Raw genomic sequence first — 16465 nt, forward strand, 5'->3', positions numbered from 1 at the left:
TACTCCAGATATTTACTGAAGACTGTCTATTCCTGGAGCTTATCAGTAAATAACCTTGCATATTTTTTTTTACCAAAGCAATCCTAGTGGGATTTTTCCATTTCACTGAGGTACTTATTTCCCAAACAAAGAATATCTCTTAAATGGTCTTGCTGGTCTGAGACGTTTTCAGCTCTCTGCACCTTCCCTCTCTTTCAAGCATCTATCATTGCAATGTCCGCTATTCACATACACGAGCCAAAAAATGTTCTGCACAGAACATGTTTTGCTAGAACCTGTCTCTGCTCTATTGTTATTTTCATGGCAAGTGCTCATCTAAGCTTCAATCTATGGTACCCCTCCTCTTGCTGGATTTTTCACAAAAACATTCGACTAGCTACAACCACTATCAACAATTTCCCTCACTATCTGTGGCTAAATCTAAATGCAAATTTCCATGAACAAAGCTTCTTTCCTAAAACTGGCTGCCTGTATAACACTGATCTGCTGGCCTGATTCTGGCTAACTACCAATATCGTAGCCTTCAAGTTCAACATAAACAAGTTCTTGTTGAGCCGTCCTCATAAATAATTAAATCCTACCCAATTTATACTACTAACTACACTATCATTTTACATTCATTAACTCTTGAATGACCTTTAGGCTCTAATAAGCGGTGTCTCCCTTGTAAAAAAAAAAAAAAAAAAAAAAATGCTTGGCCAGAGGAAGAGGGAGAGAGTGCAGAGAGCTGAAAATATCTCTGATACACTGCCCAAAAGATATTCTCTTTTTTTAAAAGCAGTAAGTGCCTCATTTGAAGGAAGAGTCCCACTAAGTCCCACAGAAATAATGACTGAAAGCAGGTTGAATGCTATCTTCAGTGAATGTCTTCTCTGGGCAGCTGAACAATGACCATCAACAGCATGTATTTATAGTGATGATAATATTAATATGTACATATTGGAGTACTTACCTTTCCTAAAAGAGTCCAGATGTGTTCGCACACATGGGGACAGAATGGGGACAAAATTATTGTTTGACTTTCAATAAATTTTACAACAAGGTCTTTATGCATTCCATCCAGACACATCTCACGATAATTATCTCTTATCGTCTGAAAAATAAAATTTTAAAAAGACAAAACATAAGATTAGCTGATAAGTTTATTTTGGATTTACATTTTAATGAAGGTATAGCAGCGACTGAAAAAAAACGTAATATACGCACATTTTTATCATTATACTTGTGGGGAGGGAGGGGGCTTGACAGGTTGTAAAATATGCCTAAGTATATTCATACTTATTATTACAGAGCCAATTCTCTATTGAATATTACAGTGTACCTAATATATAGTAGTGATTTCAAAAGTTTTAAAAAGAATGACTTGGATGCCATCAATTAGAATCAAAACTAAAACGTTTAGCACTTCAGCTGTATTCCCTACCATTTGAGCTTTCGACAAAAAATTCATCCTCAGATCTAAAGATTTTATTTATAACAGCAATATCTTGTCAACACTGCTATATGGAAGTGAAATTTGGCATCTCAAAATCAGTCAAGAAAAGAAATTAGATGCATTTGATTCCATTTGATCCTTAGAAAGATTCTAAATGGAGTGATCAAAATATCAACCAAAATGTCAGAGACCGCAATAACCAACAGATATTATCGTCAATAATTTGCAAATGATGTCTAGGCTGGCTTGGACTTACCCTAAAATTGGACTGGAAAGAATTGCTAACTAAGTGCTCCAATAGAGCCCTAACAGAAAAAAGAACAAGACTAAAAATGAACTGGAAGCAGACAATCAAGAAAGATCTGAATGTAATGGGAAGAAACTGGAGGAACAATGAGGATTTGGCTTCAGATTCAAAACAATGACTGCCTCATACATCGCAGAATGCAGAGTTCCTAAGTCTAACCTTTTCTAAAACTACTTCCTATTTTATTTTCTTATTTAAAAAATAAAACTACTTGACCAATTTATGTGATTTTTGGAATATGATATTTTTGTTTTGTCAAAGATATGTACATCATACAGACTTTTCTTTGTTTTTGTTTTTTTTTAATATGGGGGAATTCTAGACAAGAACTTCTTTTTTTTTTATAGATTCCCAAAGTTGAAGATCCAGGCATTTAATACAATCAACTAGTGTATTGCATAAATTATTCATCAAATTCATATAAATCATTAGTTTGAAGAAAGATCTAATCGCGTCGTAGTTCCAACATGTGGTGCATGTCATCACATGAATGTTTGCATTTGCTGAAAAGCTTTCTATCCATACCTCATTTGTCACAATAATTTAGTTATTTAACTAAATTATTGTGACGGTGTAAAAAAGCCTAGCAATAAACAGCCATGGTTCGCATGTGCCCGCAACAGCACGTAAAAAAAACTGGAACCCTTCAGATACAAGAATAATACGATTATACAAATTAAGGCAATGTTGGGAGTACGAGGTTGCAGAATAGAAGACAAATTTTTTGCTTGATTTTTGCTTTTGGTCATTGCCTTGTTTGTGTGTGCTTTTATTGTTGGTTAGAGAGAGAGTGATAAAAAAAGAGGAGAGGGATGTTGTTGCTTAGATGAAAAAGCGAAACAACACAATATAATTCAACTTGAGTGCATGTTATCGCGTCAACTCAAAATAATTTATATGACTGAAATAAGAATTAATCGCCTAAATACATATTTTAGTCGCATAAATTATAAATATCCTTTTTACTAAACTACAAGGGACATTCCAGAAGTAATGCCTCCTATTTTTTATTCCATCTGAATGGATCAGAGGGGATTGGAAATTGTATTGTTAGGATGACTGAACTTATGATTTGGAAGTTTAATCTCTTCTGCAGATATTGACGGTGTGAGACTCTAAGAAAACAATTGTCAGAGATGTGTTAGCACAATTAGGAGATGGGTTCATGGATTTCAGAGTGGCGACAGAGATGCGAGATGCTATGGATTTTTATGACAAATGCATCAAAAGAAGCTGGTAACCATCTAAAAAAAATAAATTTTGAAGTACAAAAGGTTGTTCATTTTAATGGTACTACTCCTGTCTTTGTAGTTCTTCATCATTTTAATTTTTGAGTTAAAAAATAGGAAGTCTTACTTTTGGAATAACTCTCAAATTAAATCATTAAGTTAACTTCTGGGCTGCACTAGGCATAGAGAGCTATATATAAACTATACGGCACAATCACGTTGACACACCAGTTCTCGCCAGATCACCAAAGTTAAGCAAGTTGAGCCTGGGCAGTACCAGATGGGTGACTATTTGGAAAGACTAAACCCTGTATGTATTACACCGAGTCATAGAAATTTCCAGGTTGGTATATGAGGGTACATTAATTCACTGTTAAGACGTGTATCTAGGAGGAGGAAACTCTGATATAAAAACCTGTGGTTTACTGTATACTCTGTCCTGTGGCAGTTGTCTACACCAACAAAGGTTAGCAGTAATACCAAAAATGTGCATGGTTCTACACAAAGCCTTCACCACTATAAAAAAAAATTATGTGCAAATTTCCAAGCAACTTAGTTGTTGTGACGGAAGCTTATACGTCAAAATCAATAGGAGAGTCCATCATATAAGTAGGGTACATACGTAATACAAACCTGATATTCATAGAATCCAGTTTTCAAGGCTTCTTTAAACAACATTTTCTCATAGTTTTCTTCAGTTTCTTGTAATTTTTTATTCATTTCGCTAAAAGTAAAAAAATTTTGATTAACATTTGTGAATAATTGCTCTAAAATTCTGATTTCTTTCTAAAAACAAAGAATAAGTTTTAGTAGTTGAACTTGCAGTTGAACTTTGGTAGTATGTTTTATGTTCAGATTTTTTTTAAAAACATCAAATGCAAAATGTTGAAAATAGTTATAAACAAAATTGAATAATTCAAGCCTAAAGTGTGTAATATGAAATGTTATGAAAATTGAATAACTTAACTGAATAGTTAAAACCAAGCTTGTGGCATTAGTCAGAGGTTTTAGAAGTTGGACTTGTAAGAAAGCTAGGAGTTCAAGTCAGATTTTTCATTTCCAAATAATTAACAATAAACTGAATATTGGAAAAATTTTAAATCAAGAATTGGATATTTTGGAATTCTAGAAGTCAGAATTGAACCCAAAACCTTCTGAGTTGTAACCCTAGTTAAAACTAAATTTTTTACAATAAAGAATGTTAATTATGAAAACACTAACAGTAAATAAAAATATTCAAAAATTTATTCATCAGAGAAGCTCAAGTAATAATAAAAATTATCAGAACCCGCAGACATTTCATGGTTGTATTATTCATCTGTTGCATATGCTTAAAAATATTTCCATTCTATATACATTCAGATACCACAATATTATTATACCATCTTTGTTCAAGAACCATACAATGATAAAAGTTTTTATATAAAAATGATGTCAAATAAAAACATTGTATTGATGTTCTTAAGAAATAAAGAAATGTGTATATAATAGATGATAATAATAATAATAATAATAATAATAATAATAATAATAATAATGAATACCAAGTGAAAGATTTAGGAAACCTTTTAGTAAAGCGCTTAAAGAAAATTAAATATTGAAAAAATATTGGTAAATAAATTATTAAAAAAATTATATATATACATACACATATACATAAGTAAATAAATAAATAAACAAATAAATATACATTATATATACATATATATATGTATATATATAATGCATAAACACATACATGCATACATAGACATATATAAAACATATATATATATATATACATACACATAAACACATACATGCATACATAGACATATATAAAACATATATATATATATATATATATATATATATATATATATACACACACATAAACACATACATGCATACATAGACATATATAAAACATATATATATATATATATACACATAAACACATACATGCATAGACATATATATATATATGATGAAAGTAATGGAAATAGTATTCCGACAAAATAGAGAAAATAAAAATAATACGGTTTGTTCCTTTTTATTTTCTCTATACATAAACACATACATGCATACATAGACATATATAAAAAGATATATATATATATATATATATATATATATATATATATATAGGTACACATAAGGACAAATATATACATATATATATAATAGATGATACTACTACTACTGCTAATACTAATAATAATAATAAAGAATACCAAGTGAAAGAATTAGGAAACCTTTTAGTAAAGCGCTTAAAGAAAATTAAAAAATAAATTATTAAAAAAAATTATATATATAGACACATATACAGAAGTAAATGAATAAATAAATATAAATATATATATATATATATAATATTGAAGTACTATTTATCTTAAGTAAAAAATTATAACAGCCGATAGTAGTATTAATTATTTCTATAATCTCAGGATAAATAAACTAGACAAGATGATAAAGTCTGGTAAAGCAGGTTGAAAAATCATAATACGAATGTGTAGTAATAATAATGATGATAAAAAAAAAATCATAATACGAATGTGTAGTAATAATAATGATGATAAAAAAAATCATAATACGAATGTGTAGTAATAATAATGATGATAAAAAAAATCATAATACGAATGTGTAGTAATAATAATGATGATAAAAAAAATCATAATACGAATGTGTAGTAATAATAATGATGATAAAAAAAAAATCATAATACGAATGTGTAGTAATAATAATGATGATAAAAAAAATCATAATACGAATGTGTAGTAATAATAATGATGATAAAAAAAATCATAATACGAATGTGTAGTAATAATAATGATGATAAAAAAAATCATAATACGAATGGGTAGTAATAATAATGATGATAAAAAAAAAATCATAATACGAATGTGTAGTAATAATAATGATGATAAAAAAAATCATAATACGAATGTGTAGTAATAATAATGATGATAAAAAAAATCATAATACGAATGTGTAGTAATAATAATGATGATAAAAAAAATCATAATACGAATGTGTAGTAATAATAATGATGATAAAAAAAAAATCATAATACGAATGTGTAGTAATAATAATGATGATAAAAAAAATCATAATACGAATGTGTAGTAATAATAATGATGATAAAAAAAATCATAATACGAATGTGTAGTAATAATAATGATGATAAAAAAAATCATAATACGAATGTGTAGTAATAATGATGATGATAAAAAAAATCATAATACGAATGTGTAGTAATAATAATGATGATAAAAAAAAATCATAATACGAATGTGTAGTAATAATAATGATGATAAAAAAAATTCATAATACGAATGTGTAGTAATAATAATGATGATAAAAAAAATCATAATACGAATGTGTAGTAATAATAATGATGATAAAAAAAATCATAATACGAATGTGTAGTAATAATAATGATGATAAAAAAAATCATAATACGAATGTGTAGTAATAATGATGATGATAAAAAAAATCATAATACGAATGTGTAGTAATAATAATGATGATAAAAAAAAATCATAATACGAATGTGTAGTAATAATAATGATGATAAAAAAAATTCATAATACGAATGTGTAGTAATAATAATGATGATAAAAAAAATCATAATACGAATGTGTAGTAATAATAATGATGATAAAAAAAATCATAATACGAATGTGTAGTAATAATAATGATGATAAAAAAAATCATAATACGAATGTGTAGTAATAATGATGATGATAAAAAAAATCATAATACGAATGTGTAGTAATAATAATGATGATAAAAAAAAATCATAATACGAATGTGTAGTAATAATAATGATGATAAAAAAAATCATAATACGAATGTGTAGTAATAATAATGATGATAAAAAAAATCATAATACGAATGTGTAGTAATAATAATGATGATAAAAAAAATCATAATACGAATGTGTAGTAATAATAATGATGATAAAAAAAATCATAATACGAATGTGTAGTAATAATAATGATGATAAAAAAAAAAATCATAATACGAATGTGTAGTAATAATAATGATGATAAAAAAAATTCATAATACGAATGTGTAGTAATAATAATGATGATAAAAAAAAAAATCATCATACGAATGTGTAGTAATAATAATGATGATAAAAAAAAATCATAATACGAATGTGTAGTAATAATAATGATGATAAAAAAAAAATCATAATACGAATGTGTAGTAATAATAATGATGATAAAAAAAATCATAATACGAATGTGTAGTAATAATAATGATGATAAAAAAAAAAATCATAATACGAATGTGTAGTAATAATAATGATGATAAAAAAAAAATCATAATACGAATGTGTAGTAATAATAATGATGATAAAAAAAATCATAATACGAATGTGTAGTAATAATAATGATGATAAAAAAAAAAATCATAATACGAATGTGTAGTAATAATAATGATGATAAAAAAAAATTCTAACGTATTTTTATTTCAACAGGAGGACTTTGTAATTTCAAAATTGCAATACTTGTATTTTACCTTATAGTTGCATTGGAAAATCAGCTCACTCTTTGTATTGATTACATTCTTGAATTGAGGAGATGTTGTTATCCTAACTGCCTCAGATATTTAGATCCAGGGGTGTAAGATTGTGATTTACATATAATATTCCAATTAATTGAGAAGCGAATGTTCTTAGATTTAAGTTTTTTTTTTATTAGAGTAGCCAAAGAAGTTCCCTGGTTGCTATTGTGTTTTTATTGCTAAAAGATGATATGCAGTTAGAGATTCTCTGCTTCATTAAAGTAGAAGTGGATATATATATATATATATATATATAATCAAGGTTGTAGAAATAGGTTTCAAGCAGGATTAAATTTTTCACAGAATCTGAAAACATGATTGAAATGTTAGTTTGAATCCATCTGGGGGTAACTAGGAGGAAATATAGGTTGGGTTCATAAATAACAGAAATATATTAAAAACAAAAATGAGGATTGAAAAGTTAACACCCAAAAGAAATCAAACTCTGGCCTACAAAAAATTTCAGTGACAATATTGGCATTCGGTAGGTAATTAGCAATTTATTAATCCCTTTTCAGTGCAAGAAGGTAAAGTCTGGGAGAGTGAACCTATTAGAGGTAACTTCATAACTCAGCCAGACAAAAAAACAACCTTAGTCAAATGGCTCAGATTCTGTTGGACTGATTGTTAAGGACATATCCTCAACTTGATATGGAAATCACCACCGTGGGTAACTTCAGGTTCAATCCTGTGTAGAGTTATTTGGGAAATAGTTTAAATTAATATTTCTCTTATTATTTTATAAATAAAAACTCAAAATTTTATGTAATTTTACTAAAAAGATTCATGGAAATTCCATAGATATACTTTTAGTTTTTTGTAGTTAATTATTTTATTATGGGTTGAATGTTCATTAAAAACAATCTTGTGTCTAACTTTGGCATTGTGGAGCAGGGCAAATAAAGAGACAAATTACATTTTATCTGGCTTATTTTTCATTTCATAATACAGAAGTACAATTAAACAAAGAATATCTCAGTAAAGAATTCATTTAACAAAAGCTTTGAAGATTTAAATGATTATTTTTAAGATTTACAATAAATTTGTTTTGATTATTTGTCATTTTACAGCAGTAAGAATTATTTTTAAAGAAAACTGTTCTTCGTTATTGTAGTGAAATTTGAAAACTGAAACCAATGATACTTAATTGTCATGTCACAGTAATGAACATATCCAAAAATTATTAAAAAACAATAAAGTAGAAAATTAATTATTAATGAAAATAGTTTACGTAGACAATTAGTAAAAATTGAATTTTGCACAAAAAAAAGAAACCAGAGAGTTAGAATTGTAACAAAAGGGAGGTAAATATTTTCTGAAAACTGAAAATCTTTGGCCAATTTAGTAAAACTTAATTTTTACTTATGGTTTCTGAAAACTTTTCATTCATAATTAATTTTCTACCCTATCGCTTTTCGTAATTTTTGGATATGTTCATTACTGTAACATGACAATTCAGTAGATTCCATTGGTTTCACTTGAAATTCAATATTTCATTTTTCAAATTTTATTATAAAAACGAAAAAGAACCAAGAAAACACCACAATGCTAACAGCTTTTTTGTATTAATTGATCTCATATTGATAACATTTTTAACTTTCTTTTTATGCAAATAACATTAGTTGAAATTATTTCCAACCAAATACACACACAACACTCAATGAAAACTACTAGTTATATATAAGCCATAAGAATAAATATTTTTTTTTAATATAAAATAAAATGTTTTTTAGAAGCCAAGTAAATATGAAAAAAATGTTTGTATTAATTTTATTAATGACCTCGGAGTAACATCAACTATATAGCATTTTGTTAAATCTTATATTCAACTGCTATTACAATTCAGATGATATCTTCTGCGAAAAGGATATATTTGTTTGAAATAGCTGAGTGATCTTGACGATCGCATCCAAGTAATAATCCAATTAGTCATCTTACTGAACTCTGTTCATGATCAGAGCTGGTATAACACTAACATGAGGCTTTGGCATACCTTTCGATGCCTCTCTTGAGTGGCTCTGTATACCAGTTTGTATTTATGACTTAACCAGCCAATCATATTCTTGTGAAGAGGAACTCGGATGTATTCATATTCATTACATCATATGATAAAAAAAAAGCAAAGTGAGAAAATGGGAAGAAAGAAGTGTTGTAATAGGAGAATGGAGGGGACAAGGATGTAAAGATTTTTCTACTAACTTGTTAAAAACTGTATCGTTAAAATTAAATTGACCAGTTCTTAAAGTTCCTATTTGTGGCAAGGTCTCTTTGATCCATTCAAGGTAGGCATGTATCCTTAAAAGTCCACTGTCAGCCATTTTCTCCACAAAATTAGCATCTTCAATAGAATCACCTGAATCAGCTAGTGCCATTCGCATTCCTTTAAGAAAATAAAAGTAAAGAATTCTGAATAAAAATTACATTATAAACAAGAAAACATTATTTGAATTATTCGACCCACTATTCTCATCTTGGTTATTATTTTCATATTTTAATCAATGTAACTTTTGATCCGCTTCAGGTGCATCTTTTTGAACTCTGGACCTATATAGAATTTGTAATTGGACCCTTTACTTAATCCACAATGGTAGATAATTCTTGTTCCATCAACCACTTCTACTTCATGTCATGGCCAACAGAATGAGAATAATTTATCTTTTTGAAATAAAGCGTTCAGTTTGAAATTCTATATAGATCCCAGATGTCGAAAAAAAAATTTAAAATAGCCTATATTATTTTTGAAATGGTCTTTCCTTGCTGTGCAATTCTAAGAGCTCTACCCTCCCAGGCTTTGCCTTTTCTCTTTGAGAATGGGTTAGTTTATTACTAATTGCCTGAGGTGTATCTGCCAGAGAATGTCGACAGGGCTGTCCAGGCATTTTTTGCAAGGAATAGTGCTCCATCTCTGGCACGCTGTCTCTTCAACCCTTTCTGATCCTTGTGTCACATCTCCCCATCGTAGGAGGGAGATAAATACCAACAACTCCTTTCACATAAATATTGATTGGATACTTTTCCTGTCACCAGCCTGAATAGCTCAGTTGGATAATATTAGGCTGAAGAACTAAAAATCCCCGATTCAATCCCAGATTTTGGGATCTAGATTTTTTTTTTTTTGTAGATTACTATTAATCCAATATTTATTGAAATAAAAAAAAAAGTATAAAATAAATTAATTTTTACAATCATAGATGCACTACTGTAGAATAAAATGAATTTTACACTACTGTCTAAAACAATTATTTCATCATGAAAAACCATCAATATACATTTTGATTTATTCTTAAACAAGTCAACCATTTTAATACACATAAAAAATATCTTCACATGACTTAAACGTTTTTACAATAGCTCCTTATATGCACATTTGAATTAAAGTCGAACACATATCTGAGGAAGGGATATTTTCCTGAAATATCATACAATACAGAATTTTATATTACTATGTTGATACAAATAAGAATACAATGCAAGTATAAAATATTAGAAAAAAATACATATACATACATTATATATATATATATATATTTATTAATAAAAGATAAATCTTTATAGTTTATTCCACTATTATAAGTTTTAATCTACTTCAGTTTGTGTGAATTTGTTACACTTCTGTATTGTACTTCTATAAATCGCCGTTATATATTTTTGTTACTTTTAAATAATTACTTCTGTTTTAATTTTGTGATGTTATTCACTGTGCACGGTCATCCCTCATATTTTTAATGGAGGACATCATCCTATGTATATATACTCTGTGAATCTTGTTTGTCTCTGTGCACACTTTATGACATCTCAAAAGGATGATGTCCTACATTTACAGATAGCAGTTGAAGATATCAGGAAAATCATTTGATGATTCTATCCCCTAAAGCAGAGACCATAGACAACCCAAAGAGTCAAAAGTTATCTATTTGGTTAGTGTGTGTGTGTGTGTGCGCGCGTGCGTGCGTGCGTATTAACTAACCATCTATGTCTACAGCATCTAATTGTAAATTGGGAAGTGTTGAAAACTTGAATTTAATTAAAAGGGAAATAACTGAATCATTACTTTCTTCAAAGATTTAAAAAAAAAAAAAAAAAAAAAAACCCTAAAAATAAGATTTCATTTAAAAAAAAGATTGTATTGGGGTAAATTTCAGTGTTATGTGATCAGTAGTTGTAGAATTTATTAGACTTTGGAATTCCCTTCCAGGCTCCTGCTTCCCCAACTGTACTGACATGCAGAAGTTCAAGAGTAATGTGAACAGACATCTTTCTGCTCAACTCCCTACATAGTATTCCTGCAATTTATGTCCCTGATAGTAGTTCCCCATACATCAAAGTGAAAATATTTAAAAAAAAATAAAAAGTTCAATATTTTCACACGGATACATGCACACACATACATCTACTGCTTTATAGATGACTATTTCGTTTAATACTTATTAGTTCTCACAACACAATTTATTCAGCTTTCAACATATCAGCAGTCAAAATTTTCCTGAAAATCAAACATTTGATCAAAACATTATTCTATGTATTTTCAAATATTATCGACTTAATTTTTTTTTTTTTTTAAATCTTTGAAATCAAACATTTGTCAATAGGCCTCCAATCATGAATCACATCTGCACCCGAAGTGGCCTGTGATCACTTATCTCCATGTAATTATCATCTAGGTGTTGTTCTTGTAAATTAATAAATATGTAAATAACTGAAATAAAAAAAAAAGTTAAACTTACCATCAGCAGAATATTTATTAAGGGCTTCCTCAAGTGTTAAGAAATTTCCAGTTGATTTGGACATCTAGAAAAAAAAAAGTATAAGGAATAAATTTGTATCTCCCAAATTAGTACAAATTTCAAAATTACTTCATGGGAAAATGTAATACAAGTTCGAAAGGTGGGGAGTGAAAGAGATCCAAGAGAGAGTACTCAGACCTACAAAAAACTTCCTGAGTAGCGATGTGTTAGCATTCCCCAGTAGGAGTGCCTCAGGAAATTACCAATAAATTCAGCCCTCTTCATTGCAAGAAGGTAAAGTTTGGAGGAGTGAACCTCTTAGAACTACAGTTCCATATTTCAGCCAGATAGATAGAAAAATAAGTCACTCAAATGACTCAGATTCTATCAGACTGATTGTCAAAAACATATCCTTGACTTGATACGGAAATCACTACCACAGGTTAAGTCCAGGTTGAACATACAAAGTGTTTTCAATAAGTTTCCAGACTTCTTTTGTACAGACATTTAAAATTGTTGTAGACTCTTGAAAATTCAGTATGTTATTGCAATACATCTCATGAAATGACTAGCCAATTTTTATGATTTCAGGTTCAAATAACCAGCTACAGGGTTGCAATACACTCTACTAAAATATAATTATCACAGCTGGTGCCCATTAAAACCAACCTTGTGTTTAAATTTGTCCTTATGAGGCAGGACAAATAAAAAGAGACACATTACACTTTCCCCGGTCTGGATTAAAAAGTGTTTGGTCTGAAGTCGTCATTCTCCTGAAAATTATCTCCTCCTTTCAACGAGGGAAGAGGGCTGGTTTATTATCTGCTGCTTGAAGTTCCCTTATTCGAGAGGGTGCATTAATCAGAGTATAAAGGTGTTTGTGTTCCTGTGCAGAATGCTCCTTTTCGAAGACAGAGAATATTTTTTCTTTATGAAAAAAAATGGCCATTGCCCTCATGTAGTCGAGCAAATAAAAGAGAATATCCAGCATGACTCACTCCTTTATGGAGAAGAGAGGAATCTATTGCCATATAGTCTGACCAAGGAAGTCTATTATCTTATACAGCAGTAATTAACATATCCTCAAGCATATATCTAAATGATTAAATGCAAACAAAAACACAATCTTTATATATTGATTATTGATTATGTAAGGTTACTAATTTGCATATTGGTTTTTAAAATGTCATTTCATTTGTTATTGTTTTGTTTTCGTTTAATGAGAGTTTTGGTTTTAATAAAAACAAAAAAACTATTAGGGATTAGTTTACTGCCATTTCTGAAGTATGCCGCCAGGACTGCTCAGGCATTTTTGTGGTGCATTCCACCTAGTACATGGATCTTGTTTTTTTTATTATTACTTTTGACTTATATTTTTTTAGTACTTCCCCTAAGTTTGAAAAATAAAAAGAGTACATTTTTTTTTCCAGGAAACATGAAAAAAAGAAAAAAAATTTGTGAGTTTACTTTTAGTATTAACCAAAAAAGATATTTTTTTTTTTTTTTTTTTACAAAGGCATCACCACATTATCAAGGCCCAGAGGCCACTCAAGGATAAGGGTTAAAGAGTGTACAGTAGAAGTTGGTCAATATAGTAATCATTAGTAATGAAAATTTGGTAAATTTAATAACTTATATGGAACGGCTCATCAAGAACTTATTTACTTTAGACTTGAACAAAACCATATTGTAGTCAGCCGGAAAAGATATTTGCCAAAAATGAATTTTCAGCTGAAAATTGTAACTAAATCTGTTTATTGCTTATTTCATTAATACCATAAGAAATATTAATATATTTTATGTTGATGGACCGAGATCTGCTGAAACCAGTTTGTTCAAATGACATGCCAAAGTTGCTTATATAGTGAATCAGCAGGAATAAGTAGTCCTACAAAAATAATAACAAAACAAGATCAAAGTGTAGTATCTGTTCTTCAGATGCTACACTTCAATTTCTTGTTCTGTTAGTGGAGGAGAAATCCTTCACGACTAAGACAATTTTTATTTTTGTTCCTTTTCTCCACATTAAAAAACCGACCCTGGTGTCTAACTCTGTCCCGTGGGGAGACATTGTAAATAGGAACAACAAAACAAATAGTTCCATTTCACAATAGTTTTATTTCTTGGATAAATATTTAACATTTTTGTTCAAATAATTCTTTCTTTAGAGGTCTGACTTGATTTACAAATTGTGATCTATTCCTAAATTGCAAGTGAAAAGGCAAATTGATTTCTTTCTTTCTTTCTTTCTTTACACATTTAAAAGATAAGTAAATTTGTATCAAAATCACCAAAATGTTAATGCTAATCAATCTATATGAATAAATGAGAAAAAATTTGTGTCGTGTTTACAACAAAGTTATGATTGAAATATTTATTTTTTAAATGTTTCAAATACTTCAAGTAGCAAAAGCTAGATTGTTATTATACTAAAGCCGAGTTAATCAAAATTTTTCCCCAAAGACTTTTTTTTTTTAATATATATTTTAATCACACAAGGTAGATGGCTAAAATAGTCCTCAGTTTTGGGATTAATCTAAGGTAAAAAAAAAAAAATTATTTTAATTGCTTTAATCAGGCATAATACACATTTTTCTCTTCAAATGTTTATCACTCTCCTCCTCTCTCATTTTAAAATTTCATACTGTATCTATCTATTGTTTTGTTTCCTGGATAAATATTTGATCCAAACCCTCCTTATTTTATACTATCATGCTTCCACCAGGCAACGCCAGTTAACAGGTCCTGCTAGTTTTTTTAATATTTAATGGGCTTTGCAAATTCACATTTTTCCTATTTAAAAGAATTTAACACAAACTCAATGAGTTATCCAACTCGTTACATTTTTTCTAATATATTAAAAACAATAAAGAAAAATCTGTATAATGCACATATTCATGACGGAAAATAAATATTGTATTCCAAAGATCATGTAAATTTATCAAGTAGTTTTATTTTTATAAAGAAAATCAAATTTTATGGTTATCGAGGAGTGACTGTCTCCTGACACCATTTTGAAAATGGAGACCGTTTTTGTAGAACACCCCAGGTTGGTCCTCCAACCACGACGTGACTTCAGAAATCAAGGCTGCATCATCTGATAAACACTTTCCTTTCAAAAACAACTTCATGGCTGGGAAGAGGTGAAAGTCAGAGGGTGCAAGGTCAGGAGAGTAGGGAGGATGGGGAAGCATTTCATAACCACACGCCCGTGCTTCTGATCTGGTGGCATGCGAATTGTGGACCAGCGCGTTGTCCTGCAGGAGGAGGGTACCTTTGCTGATCTTGCCCCGCCTCTTGATTTTGATAGCTTCCCTTAATTTCCTCAAAAGTGAAGCATAATAGGCTCCTGTAATTGTGGGGTACCCTTTGCCAGGAAATTGGTCATCACTACTCTGTCCTGGTCCCAGAAGACTGTGAGCATGACCTTGTCAGCGGAGGGCTGCACCCTTGCCTTCTTTGGAGGTGGTGAGTCCAAGCGCTTCTACTGCATTGATTAGGCTTTGGTCTCTGAATCATAGTGATGGACCCAGGTTTCATCCTGTGTAATCAGTCTTTTGAAAAACTTTGACTCATCTTCTTGGCACATCTCCAAATTCATCTTCGAGCACTCGACGTGTTCTCGCTTCTGGAATGGTGTGAGCAACCTGGGAATCCATCTGGTAGACACTTTATGCATATGCAAATGGTCATGAATGATAGTTTCCACAGACCCTGTACTACTCTTGACATCTTGGGCTATTTGGCGAATAGTAATGTGCCTATCTTCCAAAATGGTAGCCTCAACTTGATGATCAATGGCAGAAGGATGGGGAGCGACCAGGTCTGGGAGCTGTTTCCACAGACTTCCGGCCATGTTTGAATTTACGATGCCAGCGTTTTATGAGGTCATATGATGGGGCATTATCACCATAAGTTTCTTTCATTTCATCAAAAGTCTCCAGTGGTGTGCGTCCTTTCAAATACAAAAACCGGATCACTGCTTAACACTCAACAGGCTCCATTTCACACCTGACTCCGTTCAAACACCTGTAAAACAGAAACCACAATTAGTTCAGAGCTGTAATTTGCCACATAACCCGTAGAGATATAAATCATTGCACATGCAAAATTTCAGCTAGATCAGACAACTGGAAGTGAGTCAGGGGCATTACTTATTGCACGCGCCTCGTATAAAACTACTTGATCAATTTATGTGATTTTTAGAATACAATAT

At 29.8% G+C, this 16465-nt stretch overlaps 1 protein-coding gene across 2 annotated transcripts in view; it reads right to left on the reverse strand.

The window, feature by feature from the left end:
* LOC145268233 (leucine--tRNA ligase, cytoplasmic-like) overlaps positions 1–16465 on the reverse strand; it is a 310979-nt gene that overhangs the window by 124185 nt on the left and 170329 nt on the right. For both annotated transcript variants that reach the window (XM_080123554.1, XM_080123555.1), the window contains exons 21-24: positions 12250–12313; positions 9725–9905; positions 3605–3695; positions 953–1093 (exon numbers count right to left, since the gene is read on the reverse strand). In XM_080123554.1, the coding sequence (XP_079979680.1) occupies positions 953–1093; positions 3605–3695; positions 9725–9905; positions 12250–12313 (477 nt within the window). The remainder of the gene's footprint in view (positions 1–952; positions 1094–3604; positions 3696–9724; positions 9906–12249; positions 12314–16465) is intronic.

Source organism: Euprymna scolopes, chromosome 43 (genome assembly GCF_053919585.1).
Source record: "Euprymna scolopes isolate OS-2025 chromosome 43, ASM5391958v1, whole genome shotgun sequence".
NCBI classification, from domain to species: domain Eukaryota; kingdom Metazoa; phylum Mollusca; class Cephalopoda; order Sepiida; family Sepiolidae; genus Euprymna; species Euprymna scolopes.